The sequence below is a fragment of the Pelophylax lessonae genome, assembly GCF_965119305.1.
Source record: "Pelophylax lessonae genome assembly, chromosome: 1".
Lineage (NCBI taxonomy): Eukaryota > Metazoa > Chordata > Amphibia > Anura > Ranidae > Pelophylax > Pelophylax lessonae.
The window spans coordinates 301,714,259-301,735,613 of record NC_138768.1 but is presented as its reverse complement, the minus strand read 5'-3'; the positions used below and the strand labels follow the sequence as shown (position 1 = coordinate 301,735,613).

Here is a 21,355-nt window from a genome sequence, read left to right as displayed (position 1 = left end):
ACGCGACCGCACTGATTCCCTGTCTTGTTGGGGCACCCCCATGTGTGCCCGATCCCCCAACAGGACGACTGGTGGTTCCCCCCTCCATCTTTAGCTGCACGGGATCTTGTATATTGTAGTCTATGTGCAGTTAAAACCCCCAATACCAATACACAGAATGCGTAGTCAGTTGTGATTTATTTATTTTATAAAATCCCCTGAATCATCCTGCAGTGTTTACTGTATAAGCTACGCATGATCATATCCTCCTCCTGGCCCCCTCCCACTTACATAACCCTGACACTGATCACATGACCACAGTCACCAGCCGCCGCGCCTGCGCTCTCTGCTCTGGAGGGTCACATGTCCTTCGTATAGCAGTGTTACGCACTTACGCCGTGTGTCTGTTCCTGTCAGTGCAGTCTTGGATTCGATGGCTGGAGTTGGACGATTGTTTTGCTCGGTGTGGAGTCGTTGCCCGGTGCCTGAGCTGCGGGTTCCTTGTGCCGCTTATCACAAGAAGGTACGGAGTGTCTATTATTTCATGCTGGAGTGTCTATTATTTCAGGCTGGAGGGGGTCTCATGTGTGGAGGTAGAGGAGGCCTCAGGGATATCCTAAGGGGGTGTGCTAGGACAGGCAGTCCTGTGTTACTGACGCAGAGGTTGTTCTCCTCCTCGCTTTTCTCTTTTTCCAGAAGAAGTTGATTTGTGACTATTTAGCACATTGTAACCATAGACTCCACAACTTTCACAGCTGCCCATATAATCCAGTATATCTGCTGGTGGTGGCTGCATAGGAAAAGTAGAGTGGTCACCTCTAAGGCTCACAACAACCCCCCCCCTAAAAAAAAAAAAAAAAAAAAAAAAAACCACACGCACACTATATAATCTGATTGTGCAATTTTCTTTAGAATTATCAACCACAATCTAGGGCCTTCCTGATTGGATAGTTTAGGTAGGTCCTTATATGCAGTGGTGGCTGGTGTATATGGGGCGCCACCCCCCCTATCCATGCGTCCGGTCCCCTAATCTACATGTGGGGTGCTGGGCGCATGGAGTTCAATGGGGATTTTTCTTTTTTTTTTTTTTTTTTCTTTAAAGAGGAAGTAAACCCTCCTCAGGAAGTTGTACCTATAGGTAAGCCTATATTAAGGCTTACCTATAGGTACTGTAAATATCTCCTAAACATGTACCGTTTAGGAGATATTTACCTTTAATGCAGCCAGTGACGTCACTGGCGCATGCGCTCTGAAGGAACGGCAGATCGTGCCGTTCCTTCAGAGCCCCGTGCCGTGACCGTCGGCTCCCGCGCGCGTGCGCGGGAGTGACGTCACCGCGGCTCCGGCCAATCAGATGGCCGGATGCCGCGATCCCGGAAGACGGGCGACTATACATGTCGCCCGTCATACAGGTAAGCGGACGGCACGGCGGGGGCTCGTTATAAGGTAAGTATTTCATAATGAGCTAGTATGCGATGCATACTAGCTCATTATGGGTTTCTCTTTCAGGATTTAAAGAAGAGAAAAAAAAAATTCTCGGTGTACAACCTCTTTAACCATGTGATTAGAGCCAGAGGCTCAGACAGGCTAAAAAAAGGGTGGGCTCTCTGCGCCCTGAGCCCACACAGTTGTGTGACAATAGCGAATGAAACTTCGCTATTGTCACTCGGATCCTCCTGGCCAATCAGGAAGCGGGTCATGAGACCCGTTTCCCGATGGGTCAAAAGGAGAGGCCATGCTATTGGCCAATGAGGAGGGAGGAGACGCCAGGGCAGCCATGCTGTTGCTGCTAGGTGAAGCCGCCGCCGGAGAGGAAGCGGATGGGAGGCTTCTAATGGGGCCAGGCAGGAGTGTTCCAGGGCATCTTTAGCGCTTTGATGTAAGTGAGCCAGCGATAGGGGGGTGGTGTGCGAGCTGTTGTTGTCTGGGGGGGTATGGTGTGGTCCGTCTGCTGCCCCCCTGGCCCATGGAGCACCAGCCTCCACTGCTTATATGTGAAGTTGATTGTACATACATTGCATGGTAAGATGGTTTTGTGTATGGTGAGCCTAAGATCTGCAAAGGAAATAAACAAAAGTTTTTGTTGTCACCCAGTCTGGTACTCCCAGATCCCCCTCCAGAATACAGAACCAGGCAGTGCTGGGCTCTTCTCAGCCCTCTGCCATGCTGTCCCCATTGCTTCTACTGCTCTGCCCTAAATGCGGATTCACCCCATTAAGCTGCTTAAAGCAGAACCTTACCCATAACAACCTGATGAAAAATAATGTTCTTTAGCAGGGAACATACATTCCACATTATTAATTCTGCTACCAAAATTAGTGTTGTGCTGTAAATTGCATCCAGCATTTCTCCTCTGTCTTCATGCACAAATGTCCGGTGTCAACTGATCACATGTGTAGCACCATGGCAGTTACAGATCAAACATAAGCAGCTTCCTTGGCTGTAAAGGCTAGGATGGTTTAATTCCTCTTTACGTCAATACTGGACCAAATCTTGATGCTTCTCATATACATGTAAAAATCTACTTTGTTCTAGAAATTTTTTTAGACCCCCCCCCCCCCCACGTAATTTTTTTCTTTTTAAGCAGAGACCCTAGAGAATTGGCAATATTTTATGTTGCATGGTATTTGCGCAGTGGTCTTAACGCAGTTGTTTGGGGAAAAATACACTTTAATGAATTTAAAAAAAAAAACAGGAAAGTTCTTTTTTAGAGGCCGATCTGCTGACCGCCAAAATGCGGAGCTCCACCCAAAAGGGGAAGCTCCACTTGTCTGCCTCCTCCCCCATCCCCCTACAGTATTAGTAGCTGCTGACTTTTACATTTATTTTATTTTTTTGGGGGAACCTGGAGCTACTCTTTAAAATGGAATGAAACCCTCCTATCCTTTACAGCCAAGGAAGCTGCTTATGTTTAATCTGCAACTGCCATGGTGCTCCCCATGTGATTAGTTAGGACACCAGCCATTTGATGGTTTGACAGTTAGGACACAAGCAAATATGTCAACAATCCCATTATTACAGGAATGTAACGTTTTTGAAACTGTTAAATCGATGGGTCTAGTTACGCTTTGATTTACTGCTGTTCAGGGGCTCTGGGCTTTGGCAAAATGACAACCTCCAGCAGGAAGAAACTGGAGCAAATGCTGGAGGCACTTTACAGCGCACACTAATTTTGGCAGAATAATTATTGTGAAATGGGTGTTCCTTGCTAAAGAACATTATTTTATAAAGTCTTTATGGGTAAAGTTCCGCTTTAAGGCTGTCAGCAGACCAGCCTCTACAAATTTGTCAGTACTTAAAAATAGAAAGTGACTGAGCATGTGCAGAGTGAGACAATGTACTACTGGATTTAAAACCGTATTGGCACTTATTTTTATTGTGTTATGTAGCTAGACCTACAAAAGGGGCCAGCCTGAAGTCATCTAGCAGGACTTAATTTTCTGACTAACTTTCCACTTTAAGTGCTTCTAAAGGCAGGACATTTAATGCATTCCAGTAAAGTATATTCCTGTGGAAGCTTTGCCCCCTTACCCCCGTTATACATACCGGAGTCCTATCTTGGTCAAGTTCTGCTCTTGCCTCTCTTTCTCTCTCTTCACAGGACAAAGAGGCTACAGCAAGAGCCATTGGCTCCTGCTGCTGTCAATCAAATCCTGTGAGTTGGGGACAGGGCCAGGCACGAGCCCACAGGTTTGCCACTATAGGAAGTGGTTTCCTATGATGGTGCATTAAGAGAAGCCTGGAGCACTATTGGGGGGGCCCCAGAAAAAGCGGTTTAGGGCTGCTTTGTGCAGTTACATTGCACAGAGCAGGTAAGTATATCATGTGTTTTTTTTTTTCTTAAAAAAGAAATACAAATGCTTTTAGCGAAAGGATGAAAATGAGCTTTATAAAGCTCCTGACAGGTTACAAGATTACATAATTGGCATTTAAACTACTTCTAAAGTCAGCAAATACTTGCCTCTGCTCCAGTCGTGTGACACCTGTGAGGCTGACACTGACATTGTTTACCTGGGTGCAGGACCTTCAGCCACCTGGATTGGCTGGCATCGGGTGACTTTACTTTCTGCACCTGTGCATGGCAGTTTGTTCATGCCAGAATTGTACAATAAGTCTGTGTATGTACACTGCAAAGAAGATTGCAAGAAGGAAGGAAAGCAGCTTCTATTACAGAAGAAACCTAGGGTTTGGATAATCGATACTGGAGCAGCTGTGCATGGAAACCAATCCACTATCTGTCTTCAGCTATAGCGAAACAAAATACTCCTATCCTCTCTATAGGCATGGAAGCTGCCATGTTATGCTTATCTTTGTTTAGAGTTAAACAAAACACATTCATTTTAATCGTAGGTTGACTAAAACCGTTAATATTAAAGAGGTTGTAAACTCGTTTTTTTTTCCCCACCCTGCAAGAGAAAGACATAATGAGCTAGTATGCATCGCATACTAGCTCATTATGCAATACTTGCCTTAGAACGAGCCCCCGCCGTGCCGCTCACTCACCTCTATGACGGGCGACATGTCCAGTCGCCCGTCTTCCGGGATCGCGGCATCCGGCCATCTGATTGGCCGGAGCCGCGGTGACGTCACTCCCGCGCGCAAGAGCCGACGGTAATGGCACAGGGCTTTGAAGGAACGGCACGAGCGGCCGTTCCTTCAGAGCGCATGCGCCAGTGACGTCACTGGCTGCATGTAAGGTAAATATCTCCTAAACGGTACATGTTTAGGAGATATTTACAGTACCTAAGGCTTACCTATAGGTAAAAGTGTCAGAGGAGGGTTTACTTCCTCTTTAAACCTAGATAAACCCAAAACATACATTTTTATATATTGTAGCTTGCCAATAATTGGATGTGGGGGCTGCAATATTTATTTATTCTTCAGGCCTTTTTGTGCTTGTAGAAGTGGTGGGGCGGCTGTAGAGCCGCTCAGGACACTTCTACAAGGAAGCCCATCACCACTTGAAAATGTGGATGCAGCTACGATCCTGGTACAGCCACTTCAACCTGAGAACGTATAGGTACGTCCTAAGGGGTTGTAGTTAAAATGATTTTTCCTTTAGTTGTATGTTAACATACAGCAATGCTTTTGGTACCACAGCTCCCTTCTCCCCTTCCCTAGCCCCTTTAGCTTATCTAACCTAGAACACAAACCCCCTCCTCTCACATATTTGTCTCTGTAGCAGAAGTTTAGTTCTACTTTTCTTAAAGTTGCTTGCATGATTGCCTGGTCTTGGATACTGTCTTTCTTTATTCTGCTCTTTCTGAAGAGTTTCTTCAATCAGCCATATGAGGTAAAGTGCATGGCCAGGCAATTTTTCTTTTCCTTCGTTTTGGATAGCTAGGAAGCGTTAGAACCTCTGTTGTGTTTTTTTTTTTTTTTTTGCTATCCAGGGCAATGTATCCTTTTCTGATCAGCTGATCTTACTAGATGGGAAGTGATGAGAATTATGCAGTAGAGAGATAAATATTTCTACTCTTTAGTAGAACAGGGGTAAGCTAGAACCCCCTGTCAATTTTTTTTATTTCTGTCTGTGTCCCTATTGTAGATTTCCCCTCACTTGCTGGCTGGTGGAATCATTGTCAGCAGGAAAGGAAGTGAGGGTAAACGGAGCCCCGGGTAGATGTGCAAACCAATCGGAGCTCTAAATCTTCTTCTTCTCCTTTCTATCTAACACTAGAATAAAGGGTATTGGCTTGACCTACACTTTAAAGCCCAGTTATGAACAATTCACATTTATTGCTTAAAGCAGTTAGGCTGCATCTATACAGTAGGGTTGCACTGATACTGAGCATTTGCACAGGTATCCCTACAAAAAGTATACAAAATGTAAAAAAAAAAACAGAGACAAGGTTTTGACAAATCCTTCTATTAAAAAAAAGAAAATTGTGTCCATCATTGTAAATCCATCATCAATCACGCCACCCTAAAAAGAAAAAAAATAAACGCTCTGTCTTCTGGGATGGCTTCCCACTGAATGCCTCCTCTGTGCTTTGACAGTTCCTATATAGGTAAGGGGCAGGGCCACCTGCCAACATCTTGTGGTGGCCCCTACCCCGTATCACGTCACAGACCCAGCATGCACTAGTCGGTGATGTCAGAAGGGGCAGTGCAGCTAGGTGACATAACCAGATGGCCCAACCCCTTACCTACATAAGAAAAGTCAAAGCGCAGAGGAGGCATTCAGCAGGGGGGGGGGGGGATTGATGGATTTACATCGAAGGACACTATTGTATTGTATTTTGTTTTTTTAATTAAAGGATTTGTCAAACTTGTCATGTTTTAATTTTTTTAACATTTTTTGCATTGGTACATGTCCCTCAGGGCAGTACCCAGACCCCCGTACCCCTTTTATGGCCAATTACTTGCATAGCCTTCAAAATGGGCACTTTTTTTCCCCATATGCTTCAATGAGGTTCGCCGTTTGAATTAGAACATTTCCCTGTTCAGGAGTTTTGCTGCAAACTAAAAAGGGGGTTGTTTGGCCCATGTCTACTTATCAGCAGTCGTGATCATTCAGCTCTAGTTTATATTGGTGTAAACCGCACCATGTGATTTCTATCTGGCGCGTCGTCTTGTGTAACGCCAGTGATTAGTGAAGCAAAGATACAGGCATAAAACCTCTCCCTAATAATAATAGTTGATAAACAGACATTTCTGGTTTGCTCAAAAGAGAAGCACTGGCCATACGCTCTTGTTTGTATTAGTGTAAACAATGCCATTTTATTAATTTGTACCGGCTGTCTTCTTGCATAACACAAGTAATTAGAGAAGCAAAAATAAGGACATTTATACGCAATGTACTACAGTATGTTTTGGGAAGGAAAATGCTGAATAATAGTACGGAAGGATCCATCCATGTTGCTATTTTGAGAATTGCATTATGTAACAAGCTGGCAGAGCCACTGCTTGTCAAGGGCAACTGAAGAGCAGTTCTAACCCTGATTGAGTAACCCTTCTTTTCTTTTATGTATATTAAGGTTGTTGATCACTATGAGAATCCGAGGAACGTTGGATCCCTTGACAAGAACGCCAAGAATGTTGGAACTGGTCTGGTGGGCGCACCAGCATGTGGCGATGTTATGAAATTGCAGGTTAGTATAGCTTGGCTGTTTCCTAAAGACTTGCCACTGGGTGAATACGATTCCTAAAATTAAATTTATTTAGCATAAAATTCTGTTTTCTTGAAAGCTCATTGAGGGACACAGCAAACCTCTGGGGCCTCTGCCCCTTAGGAGGATTGACATTGGCTAAGAAGAAAGATGTTGGTCCTCGCAGCGCAGGGAAGCGAGTGCTCATAACCTCTTGCATTAATTTGTATTTGCCCCATATTTTTTTTTTGCGTATTTGGTAAATCTTACATCAAGTGTAATAGAAAATGGGACAGTCAGAAAAATGTAACACAGAATGGGCCCACATTGTTTAAAAACAGCAAGAAGGTGCAAACATAGAGAATGGCTTAATCCATTACCTCCAACTTTGAAAATGGTAGAGCGAGAGATATAAAGAACTTGCTCTATTTAGAAAATCTATCAATTTGGGGGGGGAGCGAAATTGACAATGGGCTCTATATTTGGAGACCTCTTAACAGCACAGGAATGTATATGTGTATGTATATATATATATATATATATATATATATATATATATATATATATATATATATATATATTGTGTGTGTGTGTGTATATGTATATATATATATAATTTGGCTCTCTGTTGGGATCTGCAGTCCTGGCTTTCTTTCCTTTTTTTTTTTTTTTTTTTTAATGGAATTTTTTACTTTTTTCTTTATTATTTTTGTTCCTGTGTGAACTACAATAAACGGCTGGACTGGGCAATGCACTGGATATCCTAGATCCCTTTGGTCTTACCAGTCTGGCCTGTGAGCGCGACCCAACTATTAGATCTGCACTAGTTTGGCCGTAACATAGCCGGCGAGTGAAACACCTCAGGAGGTCGCATAGCCCTGGTCACGATAGCAGTCACGATCAGTCGCAGCGTACCTCGGGCCGCAGCAGCCCATTCCAAGATGGTGCGTTGGACTGCTGGGACTAGTGCCCGCCTGATAGTGTAGTGAGTAGTGTTCCACCCTCCTTTCTTTTGGAATTGCTGGGGTGGTCGCGCACCCTCCCTGGGGATGGTAGGCCCACTCCTATCCCCCCCCCCTCATGTTTTTCCCCCTCTTCCCAGCGGGGTTCCACTGCATCGGTCAACCTCACCTGCCCTGTGTCGTCCCCCCCCACCCCCCCCCCCGTAGCCCCCTTTTGGGGGTCACGGGTGTATTTTTGGGTGGGGGGCTTCTCTGGTGTTAGGGCTGAAGAGCGGTGGGTGGGTGTCAGTCGCCCCCCCCTTTTAGGGGTGCCTGTACCTTGGAGCCGCTGGGGGGTCCCTGGGGATCTCCTACTGGTGGATGCCTTCTTCCCTGGGATTCCCGGGTCCCCGTGCAGCGCCGCGTGGTGCCGCCATTTTGCCGTGGAGGCTGTTTTCCCAGCTTCGGCAGCCATGTTTGTGTAGTCCAGTGGCCATGTTTTGGTTTCCCATTGAGACTAGTGGTGGCCATTTTTGTTGTCAGAGTGCAGTGATGTGCTGCGGGGGCCTCTAGAGTCGGTGTTGGTGCTTCCTCTTCCATCGCAGTGTGGCAGGCTGTTTGGCGCTCACCAGATCTGGGATGGTGAGTCTCTGTGGGTACACGATTCTTCCTCTGCTATACACTCAGCGGGTGCACTGATTCTTGTTGTGCTCCAGCGGTGCAGGGGGTGGGGGGTGCTTTTCAAAAAAAAAAAACTTTGTGCGTAGCTCCGATTAACCATGGAGCCTTTGGAGCATGTATCAACACCTGACACACTCCTGGAAGTTGCGTGACCCTCTAGGTCTGTCTGCCCTGGCGGCCATGACTGCAGCCCTGCAATCACTTGCGTTCAAGGTAGATAATGGCCCTTCAAAGGAGGCCTAGCAAGAAGCGCTATCCTCGCTCTCCTCAGAGTCTGAGGTGGATTTGACTGCTGCAGGTGAGAGTCAGCCCACTGGGTCTGCGTCCACACACGCTGAGTGCTCTAATGATAAGGACGCATCCTTCTTCTTCGCAGCCACGCATGAAAAGGTGCTGGTAGAGGCCCTAATTGTGTCAGTGCAGGAAACCTTAAAGTTGGAGGACTCCGCTAATGCTGCGTCGACGACACCGGTGCAGTTTGGCACCCTCAAATCTTTGACGGGTGTTTCCCTTTCCTGCCTATTTTGATAAGATTGTCACAAGTCAGGGGGGTTCCCTGAAATGCATGGTTGGAAAACCTAAGTGTTTATCTAGGAGATATCCTTCTGAGGAGTCTCTCCTGAAAAAACTTACGGTTCCACTATCGGGACTCCCCGGTTTCCAGGTTAAATAAGGCCACACTCTTGCCGGTGGCAGATTCTCTATCCTTTAGGGACCCCGTGGACAAGAAAGCTGAGGCTCTGGTCCGGTACCTTTTTCACTTCGCAGGTTCAATGTTGCAACCAGTGTTTTCCATCATCTTGGTATCCCAGGCTTTAACGGAATGTGCAAAAATTTTACGCCAGGATCTGGAAGGCAGTCAACACCCTCCGGAGCTGGCGAATCAGTTGATCCAAGGGTTACAGTATATATATATGATGCATTTTTGGATGTGGCCCCCTTGGCTGGTAGGGTATTGTTAATGGCAGGAATTCTTCGCCACTTGGTTTGATTGAAGTACTGGTCGGCTGACCAGGCTTCTGAAAAAGTTACTGACTGATCTACCTTTTGTAGATGAGTTTGTTTGTTTGCGTCTATGGAAGAGATCATCAAGGGCTTTACCGGAGGTAAGACTCAAGTACATTACTTCCGCAGGTTGCTAGGGGTTGGGAACCTCGTCGTAAACGTGGTCCTTTTTTATCGGCTCGCAAGCGGCCCTTTCGTCCGTCTGGATCGCAGGAAAAGGGTTTGAGATCCATCCATAAATTTGCAGGAGGCTCCAAGAAACCCTGGCATGGTAAGTCCAAGGCAGGCACCATTGGTTCCGCAGACGAGCCTTCCCCAGCTTGAAGAGGCGCCCTCACTCGCATCTGGGGTGGGGGGGACGTCTTTGCTTTTTCCTGAACCGTGGACCTTGCTCATTGAGGACAATTGGGTCCACCAGTTGGTTCGGTTACAAGATCAAGCTTCAGTCATTGCCTCCGGCAAGGTTCTTTTCTTCCAACTTGCGCCTGTCTCACGATTGGCTTCAGGACCTGTTGGCACAAGGAGTAGTTGTGCCGGTTCCAGAGTTCGACCGGTTTCAAGGTGTTTTTTTTTTTTTTTAAATCTGTCTACAGTTCCCAGGAAGAAAGGTCCGATCTTGGACCTTGCGGCTTTGAAGCGCTTTGTGTGCGTTCAGAAATTTCAGATGGAGTCCATTCGCACGGTAGTAGCTCTTTCCATCAAGGAGATCTTCTGGCTTCTATTGATTACAAGGACGCTTGCCTTCATATTCCAACATATGTCAGGCATCAGCGTTTTCTTCCTTTTGCCATGGGTGAGGAGCACTATCAATTTGTGGCCTTACCCTTTGGTCTCGCCTCAGCTCCTCATGTGTTCACAAAGGTTTTGTCCCCAGTGCAGGCCTTGCTATGGCAGGAGGGGATCGTGGTACTGGGTTACCTGGACGATCTGCTTTTTCGGCTCTAGAAGCCGACTTGGACATCACTGTGCAAACTCTTCAGGAGTTCAGATGGACAATGAATTTTGAGATATCGGCTCTGACTCCATCCACCAAGCTGGATTACTGGGGTCTGATGGTGGACTCAGCAACGGCCCTGGTGTTTCTTCCACAGACAAAACTTCTGAAGCTACAGGGTGCGATTCGGCTCCTGTTGTCCAACCGTCGGTCGTTGCTCAGGACCTGCATGCAAGTGCTGGGTCTGATGGTTTTTACCTTCGAGGTGGTTCGTTTGCTTAGTTTCATAACAGACCTCTGCAAAAAGATTCTGGCCAAATGGAACAAGGATCTGCTGTCATTGGACGATCTGATCCTGTTGAGTCGGGGTACTAGGGGGGGGGGGTCTCTACTATGGTAGTTTCGCTCCCTGGTGCTTCGCCTGGGGAAAATCCTTTCTTCTCCTGTATTGGACTTTGGTCACCACAGATGCCAGTCTGTCCGGGTGGGGAGGTGTCTTGGGTGTGTGCGCGGCCCAAGGCGTTTGGACTCGAAGTCCAGTCTGCCGATCAACATCCTGGAGATCACTTTGTCTGTCTCAATGGATGGATCGTCTGCAGGAATGCCCTTTGAGGATATATTCAGTCAATACCACGGCTGTGGCATATGTCAATCATCAAGGGGGCACAAGGAGTGCCCTAGCGGCCTGGAAAGTAGCCGGTATCTTGAGGTGGGTAGAACTATATGTTCTGACCCGCTCTTCTGTGTACATTCCAGGGGTAGAGAATTGGCAAGTGGACTATCTCAGTCGGCAAACGTTGGATCTGGGAGGATGGTCTCTTCACCCGGTGGGGTTTCATCAGCTGTGCCTACGGTGGGGGATTCCTGATGCAGACCTGTTGGCCTCCCGTCTCAACAGGAAGGTGCAGAGGTTCGTGTCAAGGTCTCGGGATCCTCTGGCCGATGCCGCAGACGCACTGGTGGCCCCTTGGGGTCAGTATCGTCTGATTTATGCCTTTCCTCCAATACAACTTCTGTCGAGACTGCTACGTAGACTCGAGGTAGAAGGGATTTCAGTCATTCTGGTGGCACCAGATTGGCCTCGCCGATAATGGTACGCAGGCCTGGTAAGGCTAGTAGCAAACGTCCCATGGAGACTTCCTCTCAGGGAAGATCTTTTGTCTCAGGGACCATCTTCCACCCTGCTTTACAGTCGGTGGCTTTAACTGCCTGGCTATTGAAAGCTAGGTGCTGAAGGACAGAGACCTGTCTGAGTAGGTGATTCCTACTTTGTTTAAAAGCTAGGAAATCCACTTCCCGGAAAGTTCTTCGAGTTTGGAAGGCATACATTACTTGGTGTGAGTCCTGGGGGGGCTCTTCCTGTTCCTTTTCTGTGTCTCGCCTGTTGGAGTTTCTACAATTCGGTTTAGATCAAGGTTTGGCTCTGGGCACCATCAAGGGCCAGATCTCCGCCTTGGCCAAATTTTTCCAAAGGCCGTTGGCTTCCAAGTCCTTGGTTCACACTTTTTTTTTGTGCAAGGAGTTCTCCATCTAGTTCCTCCGTTGCGATGCTGGTACACCTGTGGGATCTCAATTTGATACTGACAGTGCTTTAAAAGTCTCCTTTTGAAAACATTCATGAACTTCCTCTGCTCACTGTCGCAGAAGGTGGCCTTTAGTCGCTATTACTTCTGCACATAGGGTGTCTAAGTTGGCTGCGTTGTCCTGTTGGTCACCTTGCCTGGTGATTCATAGGGACAAAGTGGTGTTGCAATCCTTTCAGGCATTACTTCCTAAGGTTGTCTCAGGGTTTCATTTGAATGAAGATATTGTTACCGTCCTTATGTCCCAAGCCAAAACATCCTAAAGAAATGGCTTTAAATTCCTTGGATGTGGTCAGGGCAATTCCGAAATCCGGTACTTTTTGTTCTTACGGATGGACCTCGCAAGAGGCAGGCCGCATCTGCTGCGACCATTTCCAGGTGGTGCAGGTTCCTCCTTTCCCTGTCAAGGCACATTCTACAAGGGAGCTTAGTGCCTCCTGGACCTTCCGTCATCAGGAGTCAGTGGTTCAAGTGTGCGTGGTCGTCTGTCAATGTTTTTATAAGGTGGATGTACTTGCAGTCTGCAGTTGCAGAGGCTCCCACCTCTTGAGGATGTAATTGTTTCCTGGTGGTGAGCTTTAGTTGTTCCTGGTTGAGCTCCTGTTGTACCTGGTTGGCTTTGTTTAGCCTTGTTGGGAATTATCTCTTGCTGTGTTTTTTCCCACCCCTCGTATTGACACTGCTTTGGGACATCCCAATGGTCTGCACTCTAGAAGATATGGAGCTGTGTCCGTCGGTAAACGAAAGAGAACTGGATTTTTGTTTCACTGACGGACACAACACGGCACAGTTGTGTTCTTCTGACACTGCTTGTTGCACACTGAAGTCCTATAGCAGGAAGTAAAGGTATACCCTCTGGGACTCCCTCAGGGGTGTACCCAAAATTGTTTCCACCTAGTCCTAATCCTGAAGAGGGCAGCATAAGCAATGGTCTAGAACAGTGGTCCTCAACTCCGGTCCTCGGGGGGGCCACTAACGGGCCAGATTTTAAGTATTGCCTTGATGAGATGCAGACTAGAATACTGCAATCGCTGAGCAGCAAATGAGATCACCTGTGATGTAATTTAGTTACCTTGCAAACCTGGCCTGTTAGTGGTTCCCTAGGACCGGAGTTGAGGGCCACTGGTCTAGAAGACATGAAGCTGTGTCCGTTAGTGGATCTCAAGAGAAAAGAATTTTAGGTAAGACAAAAAATCCAGTTATATTAGGAGAGTTCTGCTGGTGAGATTAAATTATCAGTGAATGTAGTGTATAGTCACTTTTGCCTAATGAGTAGTTAGGGAGATGGAGCCTAGATAATTGATATTAATGTGGTGGTTTTTTTTTTTTTCCAAAATATTGGCTAAAGATATAATGTCCTGTGATTGATAGTTGATGATAATGTAGGTATATTTGTATAGATATTAGGCTCCCTCTTTTTATTGTAATTTATTTGTTTTTTTCCAAGGACATTTAAACAAAAAAAAAAAAAGCTTTTCTATTTGTTTAGCACATTCCACTGCCAAGCACATTATTGCTACTTTTGTGTTTCAGATTGAAGTTGATGAAAATGGGAAAATTACTGAAGCAAGGTTCAAAACATTTGGGTGTGGTTCAGCAATTGCCTCAAGCTCTTTGGCTACTGAATGGGTGAAGGGAAAAACGGTAAATCATGTTTTAATTCCTATGCCTTTTTTAGTTTGATAGGTTTGTCTTGTACTGGAAAAGAGCGGAACCCCCAATGGTGGTGGGACTGTGTAAGCGACTGGACACCCAAAGGAAAAAGTGTTTTTCAAAACCTAAAAATGACTTTATTAGTTTCACATTAAAAAATTGGTAAAGATGCAGACCCAAAAAAAAAAAAATTGCATGCAAATACGGCTCATACAGGATTGGAAGGAAAAGGGTGCATATGGCAAGTGTTTCTGGTAAAAACCCTTCTTCAGGGGTCAAAGGACTCGACCATATGAATTCACCTATATAAATAAGTCAGTTGTGTAAATTGTACATTTGAAGGTAATTTTATATTGGGACATATAGGTAATCCATACGTACCACTTTAGGTATTCGAATGAACCAAGAAACCATGAAAATTAAAATCCAATAAGAATTACCAGAGAATAGGCGTAAGAGGATGCATCGTCCATTAGTTTCCACGTATTATGAGCTGGAGTACGATAGAAACATAGAGAGAAAGTGCCGCTAAACAGCAGGTCCCACAAGTATCCGAGTAGGCCCAAAGGTTTTTGCAACCAAATCCTGAGGTATATGAAGAATGTAATTGGAGGGGAAAAAAAGAACCAAAAAAGTATTATGAATTATGGGTATCGTTACCTGTGGTATGAAGCTACTCAAGCAGCGAAAGGTCACAAAGGTCATGAAATTATGAAGTAAGCACAGGTCCAGTGCTGCCAATGTTTATATGTGTTACGACAAATCGATCTGGTATAATGAAAATGAATAAATGGAATAATTGTATCACTAGATATCACTACAATATATAATTAGTCAATTAGATATCAACCAAAAAATATATAGTGAAAGGTTTTTGAAAAGAAGATGGAAAGGGGGAAGGTACATTGTTATAGGAAAAGGGTATATGATAGTGTATATATCACACTGAACACACAAATATGTAAAAAATGTTTATGATGCACAAAAAAGTGGTCTATGAGTTCAAGGTCAGGAGTGATCATTTAGAGTCCATAGACCCATTATGTCGCAATAAAATATATATAGGGAACACCCTAAGGCGATAACGCCAGTGGAGTGCCCCAAGGTGAGAAAGGGGAAAGGAAGAGAAAAGGTTTGTTTATGCCGTAGTAAAAGGCCAGAGGCAGAGTGCATGGATAAGGACATAACACCAAAAGGTGTGCCAAGAGACAAAGTGTGTGTACCCCCAAACAGATGAAAAAACATCTAGTAGAGGCACTAAGATAGAAAGGATATATTGTGGGTACCATGGTAGGAACATATGAAGCATATGAGCTTGAATAGTATGTAAAATAGTGATTGAATAAGAAGGGGGGAGAAAAATAAAGGGGTAACCAAAGATCTAAAACCCCAAGAAATAAGGAAACCTCATGTAGTGGCAATAAGGAAGGGCCATATAATGGGTATATCATAATGCAAATGAAGAGGAAGTAATGGTACTAGGTATGTACCGCTGAAATATGACTCGCGCAAGTAGATGGGTATACGGTCATGTCGGCATCCTCTGCAACTAATGCAGAGGATTGCCGGAAGATAAAGCATCTCTAGGACACCGGTGCATGCACAGTAGGTCACAGACCGCGGCGCATAACCGGGCCAATTGGGTTCCTCGCACGAAGGAAGCACGACACGACCCCACAGGAAGAGGAGGCTCGTCCTGCTACATGAGGTTTCCTTATTGCTTGGGGTTTTAGATCTTTGGTTACCTCACACACCCTTTATTATTTTTCTCCCACTTTTTCTTTTCCTTTTCTAATTTTTTTCTTCTCGTGCAGCTCTAGTCTCTAATATTGATCAAAAAGTAGGAATAATTGTGTGACCCTTAAGAGACATGCTGCATTTGAAACTCCCTAGAACTGGTTGTCTACTCTAGACAATTCTGAGCACTCATAGGAATTAACACACTTTGATGCTTCCCCAGCATTGTGCAGCTAGACTACTGACAGGCAAATGATATCACAGGGAAGAAAAGTGGTATTTTTTATGCATCTGCATTTTTGCTTTTTAAATTTGAGAAAAATATGAAGGGTGCCACTGCTGTTGTCATTCCGGAATATGCATTTGCCTGACTATTTCAGACCATCATTTTGAATCTTTTTGAACAAGGCTGCAGCATATATTTGTTTAGTGTCTTTATCTCATTCAAAATGTCAAAGGACAACTAGCATTTATAGTAAAAGGGGTTCGCAGTGGTGGCTGGTGTAGTCTTTCTTTAAATTCTTCTGAGGTTTATGATCATGTCTATACCATTACAGTTGTGTATTTTGCAACTTTTTGTTCCTTTGACTTTTATTAAAACATAAAAGTTTAGGCAAACTATATATTTACCCATAGAAGCATGGCTTTTTTTTCGTATGTGCTGTTATTTAAGTCCTTTTTTGAAGGAACACAACTTTAAAAGCATCCTTTAGTGTTACAACTGAATTGCAGAAAAAAAAAAAAACGCTAACCACTCTTTTTGGTACATTGAATAAAAAATTCTGAATAACTGTAGTAACAATCACTTTTGTTTTGTTGTGAAGGTTGATGAGGCCATGACCATCAAGAACACAGATATTGCTAAAGAGCTTTGCCTTCCACCAGTAAAACTTCACTGTTCCAGTAAGTGTTTTGTCTTTTATGCTTGCATTTTTTTTTTTTTTCCATCTCTGGGATACAACCATTTAAAGTGGAACCTATACCTAAAGCAGAGTTCCACCCATTTTGTTTTTAAATTTACTTTTATCCAAATGGACATCCAGAGTGCATTTTTATATATATATATAATATCTTATTTTGATCTGTGTACGTGGCACTTCCGGTACCGGCCACCAAGGCAATGTCGTCATAACACGATTCCCATGGGCTCCTGGAATATTGGCGTCATCTATCCCAGGAGTCCATGGGAATCGCCTAATGAAGAAATTGTGCTGCGCAGTGTCATTACTGCAAGTGAGCAGGAGGTGCATGCTGGGTAGTCAGCTGCACCGAATCCCTGAAATACAAGCGTGCTTCAGATGCCCATAACCTCAAAGGCCCCTACCTGCTTCCGAGATCAGGTAAGATTTTGATTTAAAAGAAAGAAACAACAAATTAATAACCTTTTTAAAATCGTAAAGTAGAAGCTCTACCGATCCCAGCGGAGCATTAAAAAAAAAAAAGATTATGGGGGACTTGAACTCTGCTTTAACATTTTGTGTTTGGTTGCTTAATGGGTTTGTTGTCACAGTTTAATGTGACAAAGCAATCCATAAAATGTACCTTTTTACCATAAAACTGGATAGTTCAAAATCTGGTGCAGCTGTGCATGGTAGCCAATCAGCTTCTAGCTTCATCTTGTAAATGACTGGTCACTTTATTAGGTACACCTGTTCAAATGCTTGGTAGCCCAAATTGCTAATTAGCCAATCGCGTGGCAGCAACTCTATGCATTTAGGCATCTAGACGTGGTAAAGACGAGTTGCTGAAGTTCAAGCTGAGCATAAGAAAGGGGATTTAAGTGACTTTGAACATAGTATGGTTGGTGCCAGACAGGCTGGTCTGAGTATTTCAAAAACTGCTGATCTACTGGGATTTTCTCGCACAACCATCTCAAGGGTTTACAGAGAATGTTCCGAAAAAGAGAAAATATCCAGTGAGCGCCAGTTGTGTGGGCGAAAATGCCTTCTTGATGTCAGATGGTTTGATATGATAGGCAACAGTAACTCAAGAAACTACTTGTTACAACCAAGTTATGCAGAATACCATCTGTAAACTTACAACACATCGAACCTTGAAGCAGATTGACTACAGCATCAGAAGACTACACTGGGTACCACTCCTGTCAGCTAAGAAAAGGAAACTGAGGCTACAATTCACACAGGCTCACCAAAATTGGACAATAGCCAGGCTAACATTAGAAAGGGATATAGGGGGTTGCGGAGAACTGCCTTAATTCTTTGTGGCATAGATATAACAAGGTGTTGGAAACATTCCTCAGAGATTTTGGTCCATACTGACTTAACATCACGCAGTTGCTGCAGATTTGTTGGCTGCACATCCATGATGCGAATCTCCTGTTCCACCACATCCCAAAGGTGCTCTATTGTATGAGATCCGGTGACTGCGGAGGCCATTGGAGTACAGTGACCTCATTGTCATGTTCAGGAAACCAGTGGTGAGATGATTTCAGCTTTGTGACATGGTGCATTATCCTGCTGGAAGAAGCCATCAGAAGATGGGTACACTGTAGTCATAAAGGGATGGACATGGTCAGCAACAATACTCAGGTAGGCCATGGCATTTAAACGATGCTCAATTGGTACTAAGGGACCCAAAGTTTGCCAAGAAAATATCCACCACATCATTACACCAACACTAGCCTGAACTGTTCATACAAGGCAGGATGGATCCATACTTTCATGATTATGCTAAATTCTGACCTTATTTTTTTTTTTTAAATGTTGCAACTGAAATGAAGACTCCTCAGACCAGGCAATTTTTTTCCCAGTTTTCTATTATCCAATTATGGTAAGCCTGTGCAAATTGTAGTCGGTTTCCTGTTTTTAGCTGACAGAAGTGGCTGGTGTGGTCTTCTGCTGCTGTAGCCCATCTGTTTTCAAGGTTCAATGTATTGTGCATTCAGAGATTATATTCTGCATACCTTGGTTGTAATGAGAGGTTATTTGAGTTACTGTTGCCTTTCTATTATCTCAAACCTTTCTGCCCATTCTCCTCCTCTGACATCAACAAGGCATTTTCGTCCACACAAATGCCACTCACTGGATAGTTTCTCTTTTTCAGACTGTTCTCTGTAAACCCTAGAGATGGTTGTGTGTGGAAATCTCAGTAGATCAGCAGTTTTTGAAATCCGCGGACCAGCCCATCTGGCACAACCATGCCAAGTTCAAAGTCACTTAAATCCTTAAACTAAAATTGGAAGAGTGCAAAATCTGGTGCAGCTGTGCATGATAGCCTATCAGCTATTAACCACAGCTTGATCAATTAAAGCAGAGTTCCGGCCTTGGAAAAGTTTTTTTTTTTTTTTTTTTTTTTTTTTTTTTGAGGCCGGAACTCCGCTTTAAGCTTTGAAAAATAACTTGAAAGCTGATTGGCTTCTATGCAGAGCTGCAACAGATTTTGCACTCTCCAGTTTAGTAAATCAACCCCAGTTAATGCTTTGTGATTTTGCAAGTCAAACTTTAGAAGGATGTAATACTTGCTAACAACCGGTAGGTGGTAGTATGGTCTTTGCCAAGTGAATGCATTTGAAAGCTGTGTGATCTGCCATTCTTATTGGACAGGAAGTTATGTGAAATGCAAAATTATAGTTGCAATTAGAATAGAAGAAAGAGGGCATAATGGGAATACCTGTTCTCGTGACAACTGATAGTATTTCACACCACTTCCCATGGTCTTTCATTGGGATGCAAATGTCAGACGAGAAAAAGACCAGTTTTAATGATCTCTCCAAAACCTGGCTTAAATGTACTTAAGTGGTAGGTGGTCCTAGAACAAAGTTTTTCAGCTGTAGTTTTTGCTGTATACTTTCACTGGTCAGCTTTATAGGAGCAGTATTGCAATGGCTACCTGGGTACACAGATTGGGAAATTGTAAAGCAGGAAAGGTTGCATGGGGATGTAGGTTTATTTTTTCACAATTTTTTTCTTACTGTTTATCTTTTCTTTTCATTTTATAGTGCTGGCAGAAGATGCGATCAGAGCTGCCTTGGCAGACTACAGATTGAAGCAGGACAAGGAGCAGTCAGTAGCGAGCGGCTAGCACCTCACCTCTTCAGCAGAGCGCCTTGTCACCTTGATATGCCGTTCTCTTAGGAAATGGGGCTTGCCTTTACCATTAGAACAGCAGATTAATGAAACGCACAATAATATAGAAGCTTGTCCCACTGTGTGAATGTTTTTGTTGTAACTGTATGAATTCTTTCAGTTTTCAAGCTGTGCCATTGAACAGGAAATAAAAGTATTGACAATAATGGCATTCTTCCTGACATTTTGAGCAAACCTGTACAGTTTAAGCCCCGGTTCACATTATTGTGATCGCGGAGATCGCATGTAATTCGGAGCGCACTGCTCCTAAATTACATGCAATCTCATGCGCAGTGCGAATTTCAGCCATACGCTTTGTATGGCTGAATTTTCACCGCATCCGCACGAAACTCGCACAGGATGCTTTTTTTTTTTATCCGCAGCAGAATCGGATCGCATAGTGGTTCACAATAGTGCGATCCGATGCTATGCGAACTTGCAGATCGCACTGCGATATGCGATCGCAACTGGGGTTGTTAACGCTTAATTGACACCCCCTGCGTATCGCATATGGCAGTGTGAACTGCCAGAGGTGCGGATGCGATGCGGGATCATGCTGCATATTCGCAGCGTTCCCGCATCGCAGAAATGTGAACCTGCACTAAAAGTGATAGCACCTATTTATGCCCTCACAGATATATATCACTTTTTGCCCATGGCTACATATGCAGGATGTGTTTGTTTGGTTTTTTTTTTTTTTTTTTTTTAATTCCTACATCTGTAAAAGATTTGTGGAACTTATTAAAACATGTCTTGTTTGATCACTCCAGCTAAAGCATCAGACGGGGGCAAATACAATCCTTAAAGGTGTAATAAACCTTTTGTAAGCGAGTTTTCAGTTTAAACTCATTGAAGACTTTATAGTCAGATTCCTGCTTAGTCCAGTCATAACTGGTTCTTTTAAAGTGGGCATGCGCATCTGTCCACATTCAGGAGATTGATACAGGGAAATTATCTATCAGCTTTCAGACTATTGCTTTGCCCTGCCTACTTTAGGAAATATGTTAGAAATGGCAAAGAAACAAAGTTTTGTGTTTATCATTCACTTTTTTTTATTATTGCACCAATGGCTGGAGATGAACTGGTCTCATTTTAGAAAGGATTCCTAAGGCTACCTAAGATTAAAAAGTGGGTTCATGTGTTGTAAACAGCTCTATCCCTGTATTATATACTTTTTTAAACCCAGGAGGAATGCTGAGAAATCAGTTCTAGAATAAAGACTGATTCTTTTTTTTTTTTTTGCAAAGCAAAAGGGGGCTTCTTTAAAGCTTCATAGTTTTATATGTAGTGTATAGTTTAAATAAAAAAGGACAATTGATCACCTGCTTTTCCTTTTTTGTACATATTTCATATGTTAACGTAAAAAAAAATAAAATTATAAACGTAATTTTCTTGGCATTTGTATGATTTGTTTACCATGTATACTAAATGTGAGAGAACTAGGATTTAGTGATCTGCTTACAGTGTGCCTTACTTTCTGTTGGTTAGTTTAAATAAATTGTACACAAAAGGAGCAAGAAAGAAAAAATGATAATTATTCCTTATCCCACCCACTCAGCGCTTATGTGTATGCAATACTCCCAGGATATATCTAGCAATTCCGCAAGATGTATGTTCTCATCTGCCTGTATTACCAATAAAGCAGCCGCTATACTCAGATCATAAC

The 21,355-nt window shown here is 43.9% G+C and overlaps 1 protein-coding gene across 1 annotated transcript; it reads left to right on the top strand.

Annotated features, from left to right (window-relative positions):
• Positions 1-327: 327 nt before the first annotated feature.
• Positions 328-19,892, top strand: ISCU (iron-sulfur cluster assembly enzyme). The gene is made up of 5 exons (XM_082243095.1): positions 328-502; positions 6,960-7,073; positions 13,748-13,858; positions 16,429-16,507; positions 19,563-19,892. The coding sequence occupies exons 1-5, from the start codon at positions 413-415 to the stop codon at positions 19,643-19,645; spliced, it is 477 nt and encodes a 158-aa protein (XP_082099221.1). The 5' UTR covers positions 328-412; the 3' UTR covers positions 19,646-19,892.
• The last annotated feature ends 1,463 nt before the right edge of the window (positions 19,893-21,355 follow it).

What these genes read in the sequence shown, in the direction of transcription:
- ISCU (XM_082243095.1), top strand. Translation starts at nt 413, where the DNA reads ATGGCTGGAGTTGGACGATTGTTTTGCTCGGTGTGGAGTCGTTGCCCG. An exon ending in GCGATGTTATGAAATTGCAG is followed by an intron (nt 7,074 to 13,747) that starts GTTAGTATAGCT and finishes TTTGTGTTTCAG; the next exon opens with ATTGAAGTTGATGAAAATGG. An exon ending in AGTAAAACTTCACTGTTCCA is followed by an intron (nt 16,508 to 19,562) that starts GTAAGTGTTTTG and finishes TTCATTTTATAG; the next exon opens with TGCTGGCAGAAGATGCGATC.